The 25915-nt window shown below is 38.7% G+C and overlaps 1 protein-coding gene across 1 annotated transcript in view; it reads right to left on the reverse strand.

Annotated features, from left to right (window-relative positions):
• The window catches only part of LOC122791693 (NACHT, LRR and PYD domains-containing protein 3-like), a 504613-nt gene that overhangs the window by 339056 nt on the left and 139642 nt on the right, over window positions 1-25915 (reverse strand). The window contains exon 5 of the mRNA XM_044059586.1: window positions 3610-3696. Within this exon, the coding sequence (XP_043915521.1) occupies window positions 3610-3696 (87 nt within the window). The remainder of the gene's footprint in view (window positions 1-3609; window positions 3697-25915) is intronic.

Here is a 25915-nt window from a genome sequence, read left to right on the forward strand (position 1 = left end):
TCTACCCCTTCATTAGGCGCTGTCCTCATCTGCCACACCCAGATTACTCCCACCAAACTGTCATTATCAGTATGCATGTTTAAACAGTTTTGCAGTACTTTGTTCTGTAAAGCTTCTTCCATGAGGACGGCATGAAATGCCCATAGTCTTCATCCAAGATAGAGATGTGTGCCTGCCTCAGACTGACTCAGCTTATTTTACATATTATTTTTGCTCTTTGACCTTTACTATCAATTTCCCAAATGTTGTTAAAAGTTATTTATTATTGATTGCCAATGTATCTATTGCAATGTTCATGTTTTTGTACTAAGCTGTGCTGGTATACCAATTTACTGTAGGAGTTCTTTGGCATGTCCCATCTCAATACAATGTGAATACAGTGTAGTTGTGTCTTTGGTTCTGTATTGTGAGGGACATTCTGGATGTGTTTCACAGACAAGTACCTCAAGTGCTCCTTGCCTGCTTAAAGCCACTCCTTGGTTTGTGTGTTTTGTTATGAGACATGGCTGTTCTTCGCTGTGCAGCTCTGTACTTATGCAACTTTCAGCATCCAGCTTCTCTCTGTCCCTGATGTTTTGGCTTCTGTATTACTGTGTACTGTTCCTTATCTGCATTTTTGAAGGTCCTTCTCTATTTTGTGACCTTTGGTATCTGCCATTTTCAGATGTGTTGGCTTCTGTATTATTGTATACTGCTCCTTGTCTGTGTTTTTGAATCTACTGCTCTATTTTTCAACCTTTGAACCTGTTCCCAGTTCTGCACTGTAGCATGATCTCATAGGTTCATAGGTAGGTACTCGGCTATCGGCCCAAGGGCCTATGTAAGCCTAGCCAACAAGGTTCCCTGGCTTACGCCACCCAAGAAAGTTATTTTCCTGTGCCACTGTCGAGCAGAGACACAGAAGTGATCCCCGGGGTGTATTTCCTATTTCCCATCTACTAATCAAAATTTTTCTTGAAGAGTGCTAATGAAGAACTTTGCTTGACATAGATGGGTAGCCTGTTCCAGAGTATGGGAAGTCTCTGGGACATAAATCTATCCCTCCAGCATGTCCTGCTTATTTGGTGACAAGGGTGAAGGTCCCTAGAGCATGTAGCTCGGAGGGATTGGGATTTATTTAGATGTAGCATGTCCAACAGCTCTGGGTTTGACATAGCTTTATATGTTAGGCAGAGATCACCTCAGAGTAGGCGATATGCTACAGAGTAAAGCTGGAGTTTTTTGAGATGGTCAGTGTAGGGCATTTGTTTGAGGCCAGTAATCCTCTTTGTGAGGTACTTCTGTGGCCTTTCCAGCTGTTGCAGATGTCTTGTGAGGTGCATTCCAAAAGGGGCATTGTACTCTATAATGGGTCTAATGAGTGTCGAGTAGAGGGGAACAATGACCTCTTTTTTCCTGGATGAGAACCCTTTTATGATGAGGTGTGCGACGTAGAATGACTTCCTGAGTACTGTGGCGATGTGACTATCACAGGAGAGATTACTGTCCACCTGGGTCCCAAGGTCTCTTATCACACATTCGGTGTTAAGTAGATTGCTGCCTATGTGGTAGTTCATGGGTACAGAGTTTTTACCAAAGGGGATGACACTGCACTTTTTGGCACTGAGCTTGAGGCCATGGCTCTGACACCAGGCATCTGTCTCAGCGAGGCCCTTCTGTAGGATGTTCACATAATTTGGGGACTTGACTATGGCTTCTAGTTTGCAGTTATCTGCGAACTTCATTAGCCCGAGGTCATCTCCGCTATCATTTGTCAGCCTTTCAAATGTTCGGTCATATGGATGTCGAACATTTGAAATTTTGATCAAATGAAGGGGACCCACATATATATATATATATATATATATATATATATATATATATATATATATATATATATATATATATGGGTCTACTTCATTTGCCCTAACTTCCGATTGTCCGACACCCATTTGCCCAACACCAAATGACCGAAATTTCATTTGACCGACACTTCATTTGACCGACAAGTATTATTGACAAGTAAATGAGATATGCCCCCTTCCCCACTATAGTGTGACCCTGGAGTTAGAATATATAGTTAGGGGTGTGTGGGGGGGCACAGCCCCCCCACATTGGGGGGTGTCGGTGGCAAAGCCCCCCCCCACTTAATTTCATATTATATTGTTTAGTTTTGATTTAATATTGCTTAGTAAAACAAAAGTAAGTGGGGGGCTTCACCCCCCCACACACCCCTTTGTGGGCAGCTGTGCCCCCCCACAACCCCCTAACTATATATTCTAACTCCAGGGTCGCACTACAGTGGGGAAGGGGGCATATCCCATTTACTTGCCAATAATACTTGTCGGTCAAATTAAATTTCGGTCAAATGGGGTCAGGCAAATGGGTGTCAGTCAATCGGAAGCAAGGGCAAATGAAGTAAACCCATACATATTATATATGGGTATACATTAATTTGGTCAGCCAGTGGATGGCCAACCGGGAAATGTTTGAAAGCAGTGCAGCAAATTCTCATTTGTCCGAACACAATATGTGCGAAACGCACAATATTACCCCCTTTTTGACCCATGGTAGCGCTTGTTTAGGTGGTAGAGCGGTTGGAAATGTCACATTCAGTGTTTTTTACGACATTCCAACCGTTCGCCACTATGAAATTTGACATTCCGGTTCAGAAAATATAACGTTCGGAGAACGTTTCTTCTGGTAAATGAATGTATACCATATATATATATATATATATATATATATATATATATATATATATATATATATATATATATATAAAATGCTTCTTCTTGCTAAATTTGTTCATGTGTAGTATATTGTGTTACACTTGTTTTTTGTGTACTTTTTGGATGCTGTACACAGTGTGCATCAGCGCTAAACAATTCTACATTAATTGCAATATTTTACATATGCATTGTTGTTACATATGTAGTTCATTTTGATTAAATAACAAACACTTAAATAAAACTGTACTCTTCCGCATTCAAATACACATGCTTACCTGTACAAATAGACAAAAATAAATAAGATTACAGGATGCCCATTTCTATATGATCTCATGGAACACATTCAAAATCTCAGTGTACTGAAACACCACACACCGAAACATCGACCACAAAAGATCGACACACAAATACACAAAAACACAAAAAAATGTCCTGTGCAGTGGGTCAAGCCCACCTGCACCCCCACACACCCCCTACTACTTATATATACCAACTTTGATATTGTACTACAGTGGGAAAAGGCAGAAAAAAAAAGAAACTGTCTCCACTGCACAGTGATCTTGTACAACACACTGCCAGCATTTTTAGTATTAAAAAAGCTGGTAGTAAATGGAGTCAGCTTTACGTGTTTCAACTTTTTGTGGTCAATGTTTTGGTGTGTGGTGTTTTCTGTATGTTGGAATATTGAATGTATTCCAGTCTCACATACATTTCCCCATCTGACTTGCAAAAGGTCTGTTTACTCCACTGAGTGTGCTTTTACAGGGTAAACTTTGAAGTGTCACACAGAAACTTTTACTTCTGAGCTTTCTGTATTATTATTTTCCAGTTAATTACAGATGAATTAAGTGACACATTCCCAAGACTGTTTTTTGCAATACTTCTTGTGAATACTTACTCCAGTTGTTTTAGTTTGCAGTTTGGATGCTGTTGTGCGTCAACAAGGACTTTGACTCCTGCATTACCCAGTCGGTTACTACGTAACCTATAACATATAAAATGAAACATAATGCATTAGCCCTGTTTGAACAGCATTTAATATATTCCATTGTTACTTTAAAATAATTTCTAAATATTGTCTAACATCTGGACAACAGGAATACTGTTTCAAATCAGATCTGTAACTAGCTGACTGGTTTGAATTTGTATGGAAAAATGTTGTGGAAAAACTACAAAAGGGCACTTACTTTGGAAAAATCATGTGAAAAACTTTAAACATTACATGCCTTTGCACAGCTTTGTTACTAAAGGCAGGTGACATGACTGGAGACTATTACGTCTTTACCCATTAAAGAATTTGCGAATAGTATGCATTCTGTCAGCAATTTGCTAGTTTGCAGGTGTTTTAATGTATCCAAAAATCTAATTTCTCTGACACACTTCCCTGCATCAACATGCTATAAAGATTTGTAGGGAAATAAATTGTCTTTTGGCGTTTCCCAGTTAGGGGTTGCCACAGCAGAACTCCGGTACGCTAATGACTGGCAGTAGATTTTTAAGGTGCCGAGTTGCCAGCCCGATGCCCAACCTTCAAAGAAGGCATGCCCATTTACGCATGCACCTACCTGTATGTCTTTAACATCACTTGACCATGGGGAGGACATGCAGACTCCACACAGAAGGTGCTCCAGTCGAAAATCGAACAGGAAAACCTCTTGCTGTGAGGCAACAATGCTAACCGCTGCACCAAAAAAATAGAAGTCACTATATAAGCTTATGACATATCAAGCCAAGAACACTGATAAGTCCTTCAAGATCATGAATGTATCTGATTTGCACAGAATTACTTTGGTACAATTTTGTGCCAATTAAAAACAGAGATAAAACAACTGGAATTGGGATGTTTAGAAAAGGGTAGGAGCAAGTTACATAGAAACAAATAGGAATTATGGGAACAAAACGTGCAGAGGAGGAATGAGGTTTAAAAAAAGCAGGATTTGAATGAGCTTTGTAATGTCTGACTGACAATGATTGGATAGACTGTAAGTGATGTATAATATTTGCAACTAAAATTATGTCAGTATGGTTTGTTTTCATTTATATATATGTATGATTGCCTATGTCATACAAGATATTTTAATAAAGATGTTTCCTGTTTAAAAACAAATGTCCAAATCAGCCTTCTCAAATGTAAAATATTACAGATTCCTGTGACATTTGATGAAAACTGTACTTCACCAGCAGCACAACCTCCCATTCAGTGCAATCCAAAATTTCTCATGACCTTTGTTAAGTCTGTTATATGGCCTTAACCTGTGTGTGCCAACACAAAACAGCATTTGCACATTTCATGTACAGATAGCTTTCAGCAGTGTTGTATGGTGTTTTACTAAGAGGTATATAAAGGCACATAGCATGTGGCAACCGTTTGTTTCTTACCGTGTAAGATCTGAGCTTGTTGCACCTGTTCAGCTCATTGCATGTGTCCATACCTAGAAGTTGCACGACAGCTCTGATGCAGCTTGAGGTAGACTCAGCACTAACCATATGAACAGTTATTTGGTTATGGTGCAGCATATACAGAGCTGTGATGCATGGGAGGCCGCTGTTTGGAGCATCTCTGCACTGACATTCATCTCACAGAATGCAGTGGTACATGGATGTGGCAATATGTTGGCATATGTGGAATGACTTACAGTGATGGTGTTCCTAAAACCTTGCAGAGCTGATGGTATACGTCATAAGCAGATCCTTCAAAATCAACAGGTATGTGAATGTATTAGCACTAATCGGAAATGTGTCTTACATTATATCTTGGGCCATCTTGTGTGGTATGTCTGTGGCGGGCAGCTATATTTAACTTACCACAGTATAAGTAACATTGTATTATTCTTCTTCAGGGATATGAGTGTGGGTGCTATATTTTATATTATGTGCTGTTGAATTGTGCAAGTGCAAATATTCATGACTGTGGTCCTGTTTTGTTTCTCACCTTAGTACATTGCAGCAATCACATATAAAATGGCTTTCTGACTATTTTGGAGAAGCAGAAGGTATCAGATAGAGATGTTCAGCAGTATAGTATAGAACAACTCACTGAGCACCATGGGCAAAGGTGCTTTCTATTCCTGGCTTTTACACGTGTGCCAGTGATGTAAAGGTTTAGCTGCTCAGTATGATCTGCAGAGGTATGCACAATATGACATATTTCTGATGCCTGTTCAAAGGGTTGCATGTTACTTCTGGATTCTGAGTAGTTCTGTTTTTTTGGTGTGAAGGGGGTATTATGTGCTTGCGCTGTATGCATATCACTGTTTTTTCCCCCGTATCATTGTGCCATAGCTGGAATAATGCATTGTATGTTGTATACTTGGACAACACTTGTGTTTGTCCCTGATGTTGACAGTACATCTCTTGTTGGCAATAGAACAGAGTGTGCTCTTTTACTTTGTGCAATATTTATCACTTGTTGCTTGAATATTGCTCCGATAGTGTGATGCTGGTTTGTGGGATGTAGCATTCTCTGTATTTTGATTTGAGCAGTACATTGGTGCTGTACATTTTTGCATGGGTTGTGCTGTGCATTAGTGCAGTTGTGGACAAATATGGTGACATAATGTCCACATTCTTTGGGAATATGGGTGTTCCAAAGCAGTAGCTGCTGGTTTTGGAAGTGCCTGCACTAGTGTGCTAACAGTTGCCACATTTTACTTTGTTTCTTGGAACACCCATCAAAGAAATGCTAGACAGTTTCAGAATACTGAGCTAATTTCTCCCATAGAAAGGTATGTAATGTACTTTGTAACATTACATAATTGCACATCAGGTTTTAAACATTATCTGAAAACTGACTGTTATGTTACTTTATATTATATTTCCAGAGTTTACCATGCAGGCACCCCTTCCTTGAGCTGCTGCATTAAAATGTAATCTGTAGCTGCTGGCTCTGAATTCACTGTGGTTACACGGGATGGATGTAAGCTATCGGGTACTATGCAGGTAGATTACACTGGTTTGTTGTGGAAAATGTAGCCTCAACACTCCTTCAACATCACAAGTTATGGTGTGCATGCCTTGTAGGACACTGACCCCTAAATAATGCAGTGGTACATGGATGTGGCAATAGCATTTAGATCTGTATGGTGACACTCATGGATAAAATTCCTGGCTTGTGATGGTGGATGCAAACTTAGAAATGGGATGTTCATAAGACTCTGTTTACTGAACAAGTGTGCATAATGCACCTGTGAGAGTATGTTTCCTTATCTGTGTTATACTATTACTTTTAACCTTATGCATGCATCTGTGTCCATTGCCCAACTCTTCCTGGTGCATCACAATGAGCTTTGGAATCACTGCCTTCTGTATCTATCCTTGCATCTGAATTTTTTTGACCATAATACTTTGAGAATCCGTGACACCTTTTTGTATTGTGCATGATGTGTGGCCATGTGTCTTTCTATATGCTTCTAGGTTATATTGTCCACAACAAACCAATGTAGCCTACCTGCAAAGTGTCTGACAGTTTTTCCAGGCTTCAGGGATGTAGCCCTTTGTAATTCTCCTGCAAAAGAGTTTTAATGGACATTCTGACAATCCATACTTGGCACTAATCATTATGTTTTCTTGAACATTATCCATACCAATAAATGCGGGGTCTTTTGTTTTGAAATATCAGCTATGACTTGTTCCATAATGATCCTGGGGGTGGGGGTCCAGACACTGTAGAATCAGTGCAGTTATGATGGTGGGTGAGGTGAAGTTTACACCATACTTGTTGGCTAGGATAGCAGCTATATCTAATGTTGCCAATTTTCATTTATTTCTCAACATGAGGGTTCAGATCTGATCCTCTGATCTGACTCGGCTGGTGTTTACAGCTCATGGACACTGCAAACACTTGAGCGTCTCCCTTACTCATAATGCCGTTGTCTCCCTCCATACCTCAGATCTCATTTGCCACCTACACGTATGGACGTGATCACTGTTAGCTCTTGAGCATTAGTGCATTAGTAAGAGATACGTGAAATCATTTTTCTTATTTTTTGACTATCTTTAAATTTCTGTCTGCTTTAACTAATTTATTTTTTACCTCCCTTATCCTATGCTTCTTCAGTGTAACTTACCATTTTTGTTTTTTTTTTGGATTCTTTCTCCTTTACCTTTATGGTAACTCTTATATTACCACTGTTGGTAACAGTTTTCTGACTTTCTATGTATAAATAAAAAAAAAACTTTTCTGCACTTTCTTTCTATAGTACTGCTTATAATGGCTGAAAAACCTGATTTCAAGAAATGCAGAGTGTGTGGGCATAAGATCCATCTCTTTGATGCCCACAACTCTTTTTTACATTGTTTAGGCCCTGAGCACTTAAAGGTGTCTTGTGACATCTGCAAAGCCTTTAACCCCAGGGTGTTGATTGATCAGAAGAACAAACTGATTTTGAAAGGATTTTTCTGATATCTTTTTCTGAGTCACTGGTTGGAGCTCAATCCTCCAAGGCAGACAAGAGAGAGTCCAGAAAGTGCCAACTGGAACCTCTTCTGGATCCTCCATTCCTTCTTTCAATCCGGCCATGGAGTCAGCCTGCAAAATCTTGGAACGGTTGGATCCAAAGACCAAATCCTCAGATCTGACAGCTTTGGATAGAAGGTCTGCCTCATCAGATCTGGCGCATTCAGAGTCAAAACAGCTTCCCTGGATGTGGTATGCATCTTCCCTGGAACCTGTATCCTCCTCGCTACCATACTCATTTTTAGAGCGATGCCTTCACTCTAGGTCCAATTCAGTAGCCTCTTCTTCCCATTCTTCCAGAAGTCTTACAGAGGCAGATGTGGCTAGAATGATGAAGAAGTTTCTCTTGACACAGATTCAGATGGGAGTTCTCCCAGCTCCTAGCCCTTCGTGTCCAGAGACCTTGACCAGTATTACTCCGCCCATCTTGGCTCCTTCTCCGATCCATCCTTTGGCTTTGTAGCCCATGGATCCAAGTTGTCCCAGACTATCTGTATCAGATCCAAAGATTGTCGTATCTTCGGCTACGATACTTTCACTGAATGGAGTGGCTCTCAGCATGTCAGAGCAGAATGACAATCAAAGCTGAACTGTTGATATTGGAGCAAAGGTGTCACAGGCAACTCCAAAGCTGTTGGAGCTGACTCTTCCCCTTGGAGCCTCATCATTACACAGTTTGTCTCTGACTTCTGCCTAGGGTGGTCTATCTTTAGGTCAGAGGGAGATGATGATCCAGAAGCATGTCCTCTCAGCTCTGTTGGCATCCTTCTCCCTGGGTCAGTCTGCTTTTGAGGTGGTAGAGACAGTGTTCTCTTCTAGAGGACAGACAACCCCCCCTCAGATTTTCCTTCTAGATCCCATATGTCTTTGTGCCTTGACCCTCAACACTCTACTCCACAGGGACAACCAGCCCAAAGTTTCCTGCCTACCCAGCAGTGTATACTTATTGTGACATCCCTCCTTTGGGCCAGTGATCAAGGTGCCTCAATCTTCACCACTGCCATCGGTGGGGAATGTTCACTGTGAAAAATAGGCACATACAGTATTTTCAGGTGCAACCCTGTGCACTGAACACAATTTCCCTTAAGACCACCCAGAAAATGCACACTCCAGTTCTGGGACTGGGCTTTCTATCCAGGCCCGAAATAAGACTCCCCACTGACCACTACAGAGGTGATTCCTAAGCCTGCCCAGGCCAAGTCCTCCACCACTCCCTCTGTGAATTCAGTGCTCTCAGTGTCCCTGTTCAAAGTAGCTGTCAATCACACACACACACACACACACACACACACACACACACACACACACACACACACACACACACACCCTCCTGGGAAAGCCTTTCACAGCTTACCCATTCTGTCACCTCCATCCAGACTATAAGGTAGATTTGCTGCCACCAGAACACCTGAAGCCAGCTACTTTAAGGCTCTTACCAGGGTACCCAATTACACTTAGTAAAATGAATACTTATACAAATAGTAGTGTTTAACCAAGCAGCAAGACTTTCAGGAACATGGAGCCACAGTGCCACTAAATGAATGCAAGTAATCTCAAAGGTTAAATATTTTCTAAAATATCAGCCACAATGAAAGGTTTTGATGCATTTAATAATAACTGATACAAAATGACAATATTGAATATTTATATACAGAAAACACCAGTGTTTCAATCATAGAAAATATAAAAAAACAACAAAGATGGAAAGACTCATACAGACACAGAAAGAAAAAAGACAACATTTAGCTAATCTCACTATATATTTTTTTAACTATCTGAAGAATTATTGTTCCCTAGTTACTTACTAAAGCAAGGCAAGATGAAAGTGGATGAGTGTCTTGTCAGGTCCAAAACAGAGTGCCATCCTAACATCTCTCACTAGTATTCAAATACAATTTCAGTGCTGGCTACAGAATGACATCACATCTGGTTACCTGACTCTGTGGTTCCTACAATACCCTTTCACTAGAAACCCAGCCCGGATCTGGCACTGATGAGTCATAATACACACACATAGAACTTTAGCTAGTTTATTACAACATCTGGAAACTGTAAAACAATTCCAACACTTCCACCCTTCCTGCAGAAGCTAACAAGCCATTCCCTGGCACTCCAGAGTAGCAATTAGTTCACCACTAAGGACAATAGAGCTAGACCCTAGCCCATGCTTTTCACAGACTGCATCTCTGGCTGCATTTAGACCTGTGAGTTAAAATCTTTATGGCCTAAAACCAAGTAATTTAATTTCAGGCTATTTTCTTATGGTTAGCTTTCCTGAGCTTAACCCCTTACCTTCCAGTATCCTCTGTTAAAATATACACATTTCATCAGTTACAACAATACAGTCTGACATACATGTGTATTTGTTTTCTGTCTAGCAGGACCCGCTGTTGAAACATTTTTAACACATGCAACTTAACACAAGCGTCTGTACAAATCAGTTTTATATTCAAATTACATATAATTATTTACAAAATTCCAGCTAGAATATGGTACACATGCATTGCCCTACTACCCCTGGCACAGCTGGCTCTACCTCACATCATCACACTTATACCTTCCAATACTTCTCTGGAGCATCCCACTGATGAAGTCCTTAAAAAGAGAAAGTGCAAGAGGAGGCACTTAGACTCCCCTCAGGAGTCAGTCAAGGAAGATACTGAGTTCTATGAAGGGGAAAGGTCCCCAAGATCACCATCTAATTACATCTTTGGAGACATTTTAGAAATCCTTTAGCAAAGGGGGTGATTTATCTACCAATAACCCTTTTAAAGAGGCATCAGCATTCCTGGAGGCATTTGGGTCTGGCCCATCTACTTCCTGGGTGACTCAGCCTGCTGATGAAATCATTAATTTGATCTCTTGGCTGTAGGGTTACCAACTTTTAATGTAAAAAATTCTGGACATGTACGTGAAAACAAAATGCATGTAATTTTGGTACTCTGTCCCCTCCCACACAGCCATTCCAGTGTCCCATTACTTGGCTATTTCTCCATTTCTTCCCAGTTGCCATAAACACTGTTCAAAACTCTCAGTGTGCATACTGTTTTCTGCTTTACTTCTACAATGATTAGAGATATTTAGATTTAATTTAAAACTTTTATTTAAAATTTTATAGCACAAACACTGATAGGTATTTGCTTAACAAAGTAATATAGTCTCATAATGTAAACAGACTTAGCATTAAAACTTTTCTGCCTTTGAAACTCACATTCACTGAAACAACATTGACACCCACATTCAAAGAAAATGCTTCTGCCCAGTGGTGGATTAAGTTTATCTCTGGGCTGTTTTCAAATCATAGTCCCCCTGCGCACATTTTTAGGACCATGCAAAAGTTCTTTGATTCACCTTCCTGATTGCAGTAAATTTTAATATATAATAATCAAGTTATATCCCTTGCATAATACAGCACCACTTGTTAGTGTTTTAAATGTATAGTTTTGAACATTTTTCCAGTAAGCAATGAAACAAACAGATGAACTAATATGGACAAAACTGCCCAAATGAGAACATTTCAACCATAAAAGGCCACTCACACTTCTGTCATTACAATCCACCATTATTAGTCAATATGCACAATCTCTGCAGAAGTAAAAGTCAGCTGAATAACTCCACATTAAAGAGATCTGTAACTAATGAAAAGGTTGCTGCTAGCAAACAATTTTAGATTTCAGTGTTTCATCTACAAATTCAGGGCCTGCTGCTCTTGAAGAATAAATTGCCTATGTTACATTAAAAAATGGTAAGCTGGTAATATTGCAATAAGGAATGGATGGCAAACTGAAAACAGGTTCATTAACTTCTTAAGAAATATTGAAGTCTACAGAAGAAGCGCATGATGGTTTACATAAAAGATAATCCACCATCCTGGAGAAAATCTTGTTTAGCTACACCCTGAAATTCAAGTCTGAGAAGCACAGTACTTGAGTGATTTAGTTTATTTCAAACAAAACAAAGCAAATAAAAGAATAGATTCAAAACGTAAACTTCATTCCCACTTTTTGAAGAAGGTGGAGTTAACGTATGTTAAATGGCAGTTGTATCCTTGGATACCTTATTGTTTAATTAACTAACTGCTTGTTAAATTGATTGCCTTTACTAATTAGGTAATTGAATACCTTTTGGTTTCTTCAGGTCCTGCTTTGTGGATTTAGTAGTCATTTGTCAATTTTGTGTTTTGAAGTTTTTATGGCTTCAGGATCTGTTGTTAGCCCTAGTGGCTTTTCAGCGAATGCTACACCAGAGCTTTTGAGGAGCTGTGATAGTGCTGCAGTTGTGGCACCAGCTTTGGCAAGTTCCGGGAACAATGGTACTTTACTTGACTCCCTTTTAATGAGGATGGACTTTTTGTGTGCTAGACTTGACCATCTTGACACACAACAGCGGGTCTTAAAGGACCTGTTACACTCTCCTGCTGACCGTAAATCCCGTAACAACACGCCAGGGAACGTCAACAATGTAGGAGTAACTCCACCAGTAATGTTAACCGAAAGTGATTCTACAACCACCAACCCTAGCTCCAATTTACAGAATACTTCAACAGAGTTGAATGTATCTAATGGTAATGTAGTAGAGGCTGGTGGTAATTCAGCTCTCATTTCAGGTGCTCGACACATTGGGGCCAACAATTTGAGCACTAATGCTCAACATGGAATGCAGGCGCGAAGAAATTTTGGACCTGTGAATAATGACAACAATTATTCAGGCTTTCCAGTATTAGGCAACTGGCTAGCTGAAGGATTTGTTTTTTCTTTGTCTATGAACCCGAACAGTCAACAACTCGGAGAAAATAGAGGTAATGACTTTGAAGTAAACCTTGCTCCTGACATTGTTTCTAACCTTAAAAGTTTTAATAGCATGTTAGTAAAATTGAGGAAATTGCAGCTTGAAATTTCCTACTTCCGTGAATGTTTTGCACGGAAAGTTGTGCCAAAAGGCTTAAGGCGCTATCAGTTTCCCACAGGATTGGTACCTAACTCTGAGTTTCACACTGAGTTAATTACATTATTTGACTGGCAAGGTTTTGAATTATTGGAATTAATGGTAAAACATTATTCAGTGTGGGTAAATGATCTTGGTAAACAGGTGTCAGACTTGGATTCGAGCATTAAATTGCATAATGAATTTACTAGATACCGGTACGAATATAGTCGTACTTTTACCAGCATAGATCAGTATTTAGAGAAGCTTAAATACAATAAAGTAAAGAAGCTCGACTGAGACTGTAAAGCTTATGGGGAGGGCACTGCCTACTCTATTCCATCGTCATCACAAATTTGGCAAGGATCGTCTGTTTCTTAGAATGGGTTTTCAGGAAACAATGGAACTTCTTTGACCAATAACTCAGGCCCACACGCTAAGCGTCAACTTTATCCTGATGATACGTTACATAGTACTAAAGGAGGTTTGGAAAACAACAATGTCCAGACTGAACCAGAAGTTAGGAGGAGTGAAAGACTCCAGAATCGTAACCAACACCAGAGTAATGATGGGCAACAGAATTGTAACCAAAACTTTCAAAATTTTCAGGACACCAGTCGATCTGGGGCAATTCCCAAACAACGGAGCAATTTTCACTCAAACAAAATGAACAAGCAAAGGTCCAAGAAACGCAGGACATGACAAACTTTTCTGGTGAAATTAATAGTGTAGCTGTGGGTCTGACTGATTATTGCTTTGAACATGATACCCATTCTTTGGTTATGAGTCCGAATGAAACTAACGTTAACTCTACTGCTAAACTAGATGTAAGCAATAGAGATGATGATGGTTTATTAATAAGTACGGATGTGATGTCATTATTACCAACTCTATGGGTGACTTCAAAGTATACAATTTTTCCTCTGTGTTAATTACTACTGACATAGCTGACTTTTTATCTAAAGGACATACATATGTTCCTAAACAAAAGTTTGATATTGTGAAAGCTATTATAGATGTTAAAGTGTTCACATGAAAACTGAATTTTAACTTGATGATGGGAAGAAGTTTAGACACTACACATATGAATCCATTTAGAGTTCCCAGCACTTTTAACCCTCCTTTACATCCACTAGTGCAAATTTATGAACAGATGTGCGAACTAGACATAAGACAGAGATTTGAACATCCTCATAACAGTTATAGTAACGATCACATTTGTAGAACAGAGCGGGAACATCTTGAGTACATCAAGACACACAACATCCGGATTTGTAAACCAGATAAAGGTGGGGGTGTGGTAGTCTTTGACAACACTGATTACTTTGAACGCATGTTGAAACTTTTGGATAATACCTCATATGAACTGAGTTCGAGATCTGAAGTTAATAGGGCATATACTATCATTAAAAGCAGTACAGAGGACATGTTCATCGAGGGTAGAATACAACAAGAATTTTATAACTTTATGACTACCTCATACCCTAGGTTTCCATACCTGTTTGGTATTCCCAAAATCCATAAGGACTTGGTGAGTCCCCCCCATGTGACCATTAGTGGATGAACGGGGTTCTCCCACTTACTCTTGCGCTAAAATTGTGGACTCTATTCTGCAAAAAATATTTGTCATTTGAACACCAAATTTGTAAAGACTCATGGTCATTCCTAGTGAAGATAGACAAGTTAGATTTTGATATTAGTTACAATTTTCTCACAGTAGATGTGAAAGACTTGTATACATGTATCCCTCAAGATACAGGAATAGAATGGGTGAGCCTTATGTTAAAGAAAAATGGAGCTACGGTCAGAGAAATATTTCTTGTGATTGAACTCCTTGAAATAATATTATATAACAACTATTTGATGTTAGGCGACAACTTTTATTTACAGAAGGTTGGGGTCACCATGGGTTTCCCTTGCGGGGCCAGCATAGCCAATTTGGTTATGACCCATTGGGAGAAAGAATATGTCTTCACAAATTCTACACTTATGTCTTACATCGTGTTCTACACACGCTATTTAGATGATATTTTTACTTTACTTAAAGGTGACGCTATGGTTCGTAAAATGTTACTGGACTTGTTTAATGCTTCTATTGATTTTTTACGTTTTACTTCCACTTACAGTAATGTAGCTACAGCTTACCTTGATATCTGGTTGGCTAAAAACATTGAGGTCAAAAGTTATGTGGCGTGTGTTCACCGGAAAAATACATACTTTAACTCTTTTTTACATTTTACTAGTTGCCACCCTAACTATCAAAAATGTTCAGTAATTAAAGGTCAGCTAGTTACAGTGGCTCGTATAGTAAGCCAGGAAGAGGATTTTCATCAAGAGTGTGAATTTTTAAAGAGTATGTTTTCACGCAGAGGTTATCCGACAACTTTAATAGATGACCTGATTAACGAAGTAAAGAACAAAAGGTTGAATGGTGTATACAAACCCATATTAAATATTAAATCAACTCAACCAGAATGTAGAGTCAATACAGATTCTACAAATACGCTTGGCTTGACCTGTTTACCTAGTACATCAACAAATTTAAAGAACTTGGGACCAAGGCTTATTTTGACGTATAACATTCATAATTATTACTGTATTGACATAATCTGTAAAAATTGGGGTTTATTTAAAAGTAACCCCACAGTTTACACTAAGGTAGGTGAGCGTCCAGAGGTAACATTTAGGAAAGGCAAAAACTTGAAAGCGATCTTAGAACAACCTTGTGTCACCCTTTCGAGAACACCTGGGATGTTTAAATGTCAAAATTGTAATCAGTGCAAGCACACAGTGGAAAGCAATAGATTTGTAGTGCAGAGTATGGAATACAAACTGAGCTGTAGAGCCAGTTGCAATTCAAGAATGGTGGTATACTTGGCCAAGTGCCAAGGATGCCCCGTGTTTTACGTGGGTAAGACAGAGCGGAGACTACATGAAAGAATTTACGAGCATCAGTATGCCATTATTAAGAAAAAACAGGACAATGCACTGGTGAAGCACATTTCTAGTTATATGGAACATAGATTTAAGTTCTTAGTTATTGACCAAATACAAGAAAGCAAGAGGGGTGCCCCATTACCTTTGTTGTTAGAAGAATTAGAACTTAAATGACAGATTAGGCTAAATGCGTACACTTTTCCAGGTTTAAATGAATCATGCTCAATAAGCAGTATTCGTAAACTCAAAAGTTTGCAGAGATGTTGTTGCGAGCCTAAAACTTTAACTACAGTATTATATTTGATATCGACTGTAGTTATGTAATTTCCATTTAGAACTTACCATTCGTTTGTTCATTTGGTGTATTGTGTAGTATTAGTATTCACTAACTAACCATTTACTTATTACCTGCGTACTCTCTTGTCAGCAGTACTATTTATGTACTAAGGGTTTTTTATTTTTATTTGCATGCATGGTTTTTAGGATAATGTGACATTATATCTTGTGAGTAGTTTTATTGATTATATACTTAACATCAAGTAAGTTACAAAATAATATGTTATTATGTGGGGTTGTAAGAGGGAGTTTAGAAGTTTATAAATTCATAGATTCAAAACATAAAATTCATTCCCACTTTTTGAAGAAGGTGGAGTTAACGTATGTTAAATGGCAGATGTATCCTTGGATACCTTATTGTTTAATTACCTAACTGCTTGTTAAATTGATTGCCTTTACTAATTAGGTAATTGAATATATTTGAATTTATACTTAAAAGAGTGGCTAAAGTTTTTAACTGTGTTTCTGAAGAAGTCTGCATATTGTGCAGACAAAAAGCGCTTCAAGTATTACATTTTATCACACTCGGTGTAGCTTGTTGGACTCCCTTTTGGTTTCTTCAGGTCCTGGTTTGTGGATTTAGGATTCAGAACAGTACATATAATGCAATTCTTCTTTCATTCTATTTGCATTAGTTTCCATAAAGTGTCCCAAATACCAAGCATCTTTGCCAGCTGTTGTCAGAAAGTAATTCAAAAAAGCCTCTGCTAGAGAGGAACATTTTTCAGTGCCGAGTATTTACAATACAACACAGTTTCTAGTTCGGTAGCAGTAATGAAAAATAGCTTATTTTGCTGTGCTCTGCTTCCCTCCTAATGCAGGAAAGTATATACTTCTAGATTTCGTAATAAGCATCCAGAAAGATTATGTGAACAGAGTACCAACTAAGATCTTAACACAATATTCCCTTCACCTTGAAAAACAAATAACAGACTGAAGGCATATGTATGTATTAGCCATTTATACAGCTCCCTAAATGCTAAAAAATATTTATTTATTTATTTTTATTTTATTTTACATTTGTTGACCGGGCTGGTCTAGCTGGAGACATGTCCATTTTCAGTAGAGGCCCGGGGAGAAAAGCATGATACAGAGTTGATACAATGTTACAAAAGATCAGTTATTACAGATAGTAAAGAACTATAGATATTACAAAAAGAAAATTATTTATTTATTTTTTTTATTACGTGGTACAAAACAAAATATTCACAGTGATTTTGTGAGAAGGTGCAATATACATATATACAAATATGTAGTATGCAGTAATAATGTTTACTGAAACAAAATAAAGTTACAAAAGGGTGTGGGTGAGGTATAGTGAGGTATAGTGAATAGTAGAAGCTTTAGTCGGGGTTAGTACAAGAGCATAGCCAATGATTATTGAGATAAAGTTTTAGACTCTTTTTAAAAAGTGAGAGAGAAGTCAGAGATGTGATTTCAGAGGGTAGTTTATTCCATAGTTTACCGGCAGAGTTAGAAAACAAGGAGTCACCTGCTGAGTTGTTGGGTTTAGTAGTATTGATCAACAGTTTGTTTGAGGAGTGTAGGTTTTTGAGATTGTTATAAGGTGTAATGAGGCTAGGGAGTATTGGGGTATTGTTAGGTTGATACAGGGTCTTGTGGGCTATTGTGAGGTGGTGAAATTGAAGGAGGTTATGAAATTCAAGCCATTTTAATTGTTTAAGATTTGAAGAGTGATGGGTTCTGAAAGGAGAGCCTGTAGCAAATCTAGCAATACTATTATAGGATGTTGCTAGTTTACTGAGGTTGTTTTTAGAGAGACTGGTATATATTGGGGAGACGTAAAGCACAGTGGATATTAGGTGAGTTCTGGCTATAGTGGTCCTAGCTCCTGGTGTAAGATAAGGTTTAATTCTGTAGAGGGATTCCCAATTTTTTGTTAACTAATTTTATTGTGGTGTTTATGTGAGTATCAAAGTTTAGATTGTTGTCTATTGTTATTCCTAACAGCTTAGTGGTAGGGTCAGGAGAGATGAGAGTACCATTGTGAGAAGTGAGAGTGAAATGGAAAAAGGTGGACTTTCGGGTTGGTGTGAAGAGTAAGAGTTTAGTTTTTTTTGGAGTTTAGAAGGAGGCAGTGGTGTGAGAACCATTGTTCTACAGTGGTGAATGCTTTTTGCATAAGAATCTGGAGTTCAGTTTGAGAAGTGGCTGTGCAGATTATGGTGGAGTCATCTGCATATTGAATGCAGGTGGAGTATGGAATAGCTGTTTGCAGGTCATTAATGAAGATGGAAAATGGGAGTGGGCCTAATATGGAGCCCTGTGGTACACCGAGGGAAATAGGCAGGTGGTTAGATAGTTTGTTTTGCCAGAGTACAGTCTGCTGACGGTTTTCAAGGTAAGATGTAAACCAGTTCATAGATATGTGATCAAGAGAAAGGAACTTTAGTGTATGAAGGAGTAGTTGGTGATTAACCATGTCAAAAGCTTTGGATAGGTCTATGAAGACTGCAGATGAAAGAGAGTTTTTGTTGCAGTTGTTGATACTATTAGTGAATGATAGCAGGGCAGTAGTGGTACTATGGAAAGGTCTGAAGCCATGTTGACAGTTAGCAAGTAGGTTGTACTGGAGTAGGTAGTTAAGTAGTTGTTTATGGATGCATTTTTCCATAATTTTTGCAATAGGGGATAGTAAAGCTATGGGCCAAAAGTTAGAAAAGTCATTGGAGTTCTCCCCTTTATGAAGTGGGATGATATGTGAAATTTTCCAGATATAAGGGACAATTCCTTCATTTATGGATCTATTTATCAGAATGGAAATGGGACAGGCAATGGATTTAGCTCCTTTTTGCAAGAATTCTGCTGGGAGTTTGTCAGCGGAGGGGGTGGTAGGTTTTAGCTTATGGAGAAGGGAGGAAATGTAGGAAGTAGACACTGGCTGTAGGTGAAATAGAGGTGGTGGATTTGTAGAGGAAGTGGGCAGGTTAGATGTATCAGGAGAGAGGTGACTAGCTAGTGTTTGGATGGTCTCTGTGAAGAAAGAATTAAAGGCATTAGCTGTTTGTGTGGGGTTCTCTGTGTTTGAGCCTTGTAGGTTGGGTGTGATTGATTGGCCTGGGTAAAGAAGATTGTTAATACTACTCCAAGATTTTCTTGGTTCTTTGAGAGAGGTTTGTTGTAGTTGGAGATAATAATTCTTTTTGTCAAGCAGGATGGCTTTTTTTGTACTGTTTCTATGTTCTCTAAAGGTTTGTCGGTCTATCAGATTTTTTGTTGTATGCCATTTTGCCCAGAATTCTATTACGAAGTAGGATTCTTTGTTTAGTATTGTTAGTAAGCCAAGGGGCTGGATTAGCTTTGATTCTAATAGAGCGTGTTGGTGCGTGGTGGTCAAGGGTAGCTAAGAATGTGGAATTAAAGTATTCCACTGCTTCACTTATAGGGAGAGTTTTCAATGGTGTCCAATTACATTGTTTCAGGTCTGTTTGGAAGAGTTCCGGGTTAAATTGCTTTTTTGAGCATATTGTTCTGATAGTATTACTGAATTTTATTTTGGTTTTGTGTCTGATAATATACGTGAGTGAATGGTCACTTAGGTCATCTGGAAGGGTTCCTGTTACATAGGTATGGTGAGGGGTATTAATAAGTATCCAATCCAAGGTACTATCTTTGTTGTTGAGTTTATTGGTTCTGGTAGGGAAGTTTATAAGTTGTGAGAAGCCACATAGGTTAACATGGGTGGTGGGGTTAGTATTTGTACAGGAGTTCCAATCTATATTAAAGTCCCCAAGGACTATGGTTTCTTGTGGGAGGTTGATAGAAAGCCAATTTAGGATATGTTTGAGAGTATTACTATTATTTCCTGGGGGAAGATAAGCACAGATGATATTTATAGCTTTACAGGTGTTGACCTGGGGTTTAGAGATAATAACCTCTGCAGTAGTGTCCAAAGGAATGCTGAGATTTACTGTGCTGACTTGTAGCTCTGTCCTGTAGAGGATTGCTACCCCTCCTCCCCTTTTTGGAAGTACGGTCAAGTCTAATCATATTGTAACCTGGTGGGGTGATTTCATTGTCTTTAATGGTTGGTTTTAGCCATGTTTCTGATACCAAAATATGTCTAATGATAAAGCTGTCTGCCAGGCAATTAGTTAGCTTTAAGTGGTTCACAAAGGAATGAACAGAAGTTACAGAAATCTGACCAGGTAAAGAAATATGCTGAACTCTAGCTTAATGCATTCTAGACAATTACAGCATCATTGAGGAAACTTAATAGAGTAATACTATGCCTGGGGACTGCTTCATATTTACATAACAATGCCACTGTGCCAAGTACTGAGCAATTCTGTACGTTTCAGTTTAACCTGCCCCTAAAAAAAGAAAAAAAATAGCCATCTGTATAATGGATGTTAATGGATGTTGCCACAGGTAGGAATGGGTTAAGAGGTGAACCTCTGCCTTCAAGAGCTAAACCCAAGTTAAAAGTGTGAGTATATATATATATATATATATATATATATATATATATAGAGAGAGAGAGAGACGCAGAATCAGAGCACTTAAAGTGAACTAATAAGTCTTATATTTAATGATGAATTGTTGGTGTTCCTACCAACATATAAATTCTGTTAGACCACAGAAAGTCCAGAGCTGTAACAATGGCTTCTTAGTATAGTGAGACCATATTTTTCACCCCATTGTGTCAGATCTGGATCATCAGTCCTACTCAATATGAATATGAAGAAAGTGACATGAAGGGGAACAACCCGGGTGGCCACATAGTAAAGCACACAAATACAGACATGTTAACCACAGTATATTATGTCTGCATGTGAATTAGTTTGCTGAGTTAAGAAGTTACACAAGTCAGTAAACTGGTCTGAGAATCCTTTTCAGCCATAACCCAGACTAAATAAGCAGATATAAAAGAATGTTGACAGCTGTATTACATATACAACTGGGTTAACATGCACAGAAATAAACTTTATTATCTAAAGTATAGAGCTATATAAGCAGTAATTATGGAACAAACTATTTACAATCTCATATGACAGCATGAGAATCACAAGTGAGTTGTGTAGTCAGCTTTGCCCCCCTGTACCACTTTAGTAATGGGTGCTAACCCTATAATACTGCCCCTTTCCTCAACCTTAACCTTACACCTTCATTAAATCCATCCCATAATACTGCCACTACACAAAACACACTTGGACACACACATAATACTATAACTTATCCCCTACCCTAACCCTGACACTAACCGTAAAATACACAAACTCGCACACAAATATATAACACCTCTCCTTTACTCATCCCCAATCCTAACCCTACCTCACATGCACATGCAGAAACACTCTCACCCCTCCAACCTCACTTACCTACCTTGACATTACAGAATTTCAACATTTCCACCGTGTGGCTATCCATACCACTGACATTAAACCACACCCCCTGTGTTTGGTGAAGAAATAGCATTCAACAAAAATGTGTGTGTGGGGGGGCCTATATATATATATATATATATATATATATATATATATATATATATATATAATATATATATATATATATATATATATATATATATGCAATATCATGTGTATATGGTACTCTAAGGTTTATAAGGCAGTCATAAAATCAGATACATGAATGTGCACATTGATCTGTAGGTCTTCTGACATGATCCCGCTGAATACTGGTTTGGCAACCATCATCTTCACAGAGAGAGGGGTGTGCTTAAATTGTCTGCCAGTATTTCATGCAACTAGATTTGATTAGTACAACAGCATCCTCAGGCTTGTCACACTTGTACTTTTGGATACATTACATTTGTAAAGCGCCAGTTACTAGTATTTGTCAGAAGTCTGTAACTACATCCGTCACCAGAAATGAATTCACCCACAAAAAGAAACATTTAAAAGACTTACTTGATCACATTAAATAAGTCCCCACCAATAACACTGAAATGCATAATCAAGTGTGACAAAAATATTCTACTTAATCACTTAGTGAAAACATGAGTAAAACAGCATCATAACTAAAAACAGTATTATAATTTAGTAGCCTTCTGTTTTAAAATACATGTAATATTCATAGAGTCCTTCAGAACTAGTATCTTTATTGCTTGCAACTTCAGCTGCTAACATAGCTACTTAACATCCAATAACAATACTTTGAAATATTAGTGTATAGCTGGGAATTCCACGTTCTACTTCCTCTGTATATGCAAACAGACTGTGGAATGAGTAGGTGAAACTGCAACATATAAGTACCTAAACCATATTTGAAACATGCCCATTTGTGGTCCCCTGCACAGTTCAAATGTCTTCAAGAATTCAAATTCCACGCGCGTGGAAGGCAAAGATGTAAACAACCACTCACACAGATGCAGAAGACTATTTTTGTCTTCTGTGTCTGTGTGCGACCGGATGCAAAGGGTGTTCTTAAAGAAGAACGCCCTTAAAAAGAAAAGAAAGAAAGAAAATTAATCTCCTGGCATTTTTTCTGGCCAATATGCTGTCCATTCTGTTTTCTGGACAGTGTCCCTTAATTCTGGACAGTCCAGAAAAATTCTGGAAAGTTGGCAATCCTACTTGGCAGGCATGGAAGGAACCCAATACTGTTGAGCTGATCCCTAACAGGTCTGACAGGATCCTGGCGCCACTGAAGGGAAGAGAGTACTGGAGCAAAGAAGTACCACAGATGCCATGGTTGTAGCGGTGCCACAAGGAAAGAACTCCAGGAGCAGAGTTCATCTGTTCACACCCCCTGACAGATAGTCTAGGTATTTTGACAGGTTTTGGAAGTGTGTTTATGCTTCAGTGACTTTCGTACTTAGATCAATTAATTATCTGGCACAGTGCACCAGACTTCAGAGGGATCTGATTAAAGAACTCTCCAAATCCCTCTCAGGAAAAATAACTGCAGAACCACAGACTTCCATTACCTCACAGTTGGCTACTCTACAGTCCATCTCGAATTCATCCAAGAGGCTAATTTCACATGTAGCTGAAGGTACCTCAAGGGTGGCAGGTTCAGACATTTCCATTAGGAGACATGCCTGGATGCGCCTGTGTGATTTCACTGAGCCCTTTAAGGCCTCCTTCATCAATGCACCCTCTGTCAGAAGGTCTTTGTTTGGCCCTAAAGTTAAAGACACACACTCCATGTGTGAGCAAGATGGTAGGACCCTGTCAGCAGTGCGCTTATGTTTTTCAACTCCTCAAAGAACCTTCTCTAGGAATCAATGCAGTGGTAAAAAAATATGGTTCAGAAAGTCCCATGGTCCTTTTCATGATCCATGTGGAGATAGTTCCCCAGGGGTAAAGGGGGGAATTCTAACAGAATATGCCACCCATGTGACAGAGGAGTCCCATAGAACCAGGGGTCTACAGATTCCTTCTCTGACAGACCCTACCAGTGCTCCTGAAAGGAGGCCCAGTTGTACCCCTCTGGAGGCCATTAGGGTCATCTATCCCTGCACTAGACAGCCTGGCTAGACATTACAAAAGATACATGGGTGCAGAGGAAAAGAAAAAGAAAAGAGGAAGTAGATACACTTTGGAGAAATATCTATGAAGATCCTATGGAACATAACAAAGATGCTAAATGGATAGAAGAAGTAAAAGAAAGAATAAGAAGTTTAAAGGTACAGGATATGAAATGGGATGAAGTAACAGCCAGAGAGATTGAAACAACGTTGAGAAAAGCCTCTAACTGAAAAACCCCAGGCCCAGATGCAGTACCTAACTTTTAGTTAAAGTATTAACATCTTTCCATGAGGATTTAGCTATGAGTAAGAACTATTTATATGCACACCCCGAACAGACACCACACTGGCTAACAACAGGCAAAACAATGCTTTTACTTAAGAGTGAACCTGAAGCTACCCTAAAAATTATAGATCAATAACTTGGCTTCCAAAGACATATAAACTATACACGGGAACTGACGCTGGCAGAGTTTATAGTCATTTAGAAGAAAATCAATTATGGCAGCAGAACAAAAGGGTAACAAATGAAAGTCATATGGAACAAAGGATAATTTGTTGTTAAATAAAGTTATAGTGGAGAACTGTAAAAAAGGGAAGAATCTAAGGATGACATGGATTGACTACAAAAAAGCATTTGATAGTATCCCACACTCACGGATAAAAGAGTGCTTAATAATGTAAAAGATGCACCCTACACCGACTGACTACATTACAGTAAGCATGAAATAATGGCAGACCACTTTGCATTTAAGCCATGATAAAGGACAAATTATTATCCCAGGGATAAAAATTAAAAGGGGGATATTCCAGGGTGACTCTCTGTCACTGTTGCTATTCTGCCTCGCAATTAATCCATTAAGCTGTTCACTTAACAGCTTAGGCCATGGCTACAATTTGTCTCCTAGAAAACAACAAAGTCTAATGACTTTTCATCTTTTTGTCAATGATTTAAAACTGTACAGTTCATCAGATGAAGAACTGAAAGCACAGCTGCAGGTTGTCAAACCTTTTTTGGATGATATTAGAATGTCATTTGGTCTTGATAAATGTGCAAAAGCAACCTTTAAAGCACGAAAACTGCAGCACCAGGAAAACATCAGTTTGGGACAAGAATGTGATATAAAAGAACTTGAGCAAGATGGAGTGTATAAATACTTGGGAATTGATGAAGGATCAGCAATAAAACATGAACAAATGCAAACAGAACTCAGTAAGGAATACTTTAGAAGACTTAAATTAATCCTGAGTACAACATTGACATCTAGGAATAAGATCCAAGCTATAAATCAATTTGCTTTTCCTGTCCTAACGTACAGTTTTGGAGTGATTGACTGGCCCCAAAAAGTGTTGGATAGATTAGATATTAAAACAAGAAGGATGCTTCATTCTCACCAAATGATTTATAAAAATCAGTGTAAACCAAGATTATATATTCGCCATTCCAAAGGAGGGATGGCCCTCCTTGAAACTGATTACATATATAGATCTGCAATCGTGGGACTCCACACTTCTACTGACCTCACAAGATCCAAATGTAGTGAAAGTTTTGAAACATGAGGAGAATAAATCTAAGATGAATTCTCTGCTTAATTTAGCAAAAGCATATTGACGTGAAGCAGGAATATAAATCAAACCAGAAGTAGATAAAAATCAGGTAGCAACTGAATGTGCCAAAAAACAAAAGAAAGAATATAAGGTGAAGGACCAGATGAGAAGGCAAGAAATGTGGGAAAAAAACATAAATATATTTGCAAGTATTGAAAACTTCTGGAAGAGCCTCATGCTGATCAAGAACAAATGCAGGCATGGTTAAGGAGAGGCAAATTCAAACCAAGAAATGAAAGGTTAATATTGGCAGCCCAGGACTGTGGGCTACGTACATGCTGGTTTACAAAATCCATTGAACATGTGAGAGAAACAGACAAATGTAGGTTTTGTAAAACCAAATTGGAAACAGTCACACATCTTGTTGCTGGTTGCGACACACTAATGGCAGAAGGACTGTATACTGAAAGGCATAATAATGTGGTGAGACTGTTGCACTGGGGATTGTGCAAACATTATGGTATCGAAGTGGCTGAAAAACACTGGAAACAA

This window comes from Protopterus annectens, chromosome 17.part0, assembly GCF_019279795.1.
Source record: "Protopterus annectens isolate FY-2018-M chromosome 17.part0, PAN1.0, whole genome shotgun sequence".
In the NCBI taxonomy this organism is placed as follows: domain Eukaryota; kingdom Metazoa; phylum Chordata; order Ceratodontiformes; family Protopteridae; genus Protopterus; species Protopterus annectens.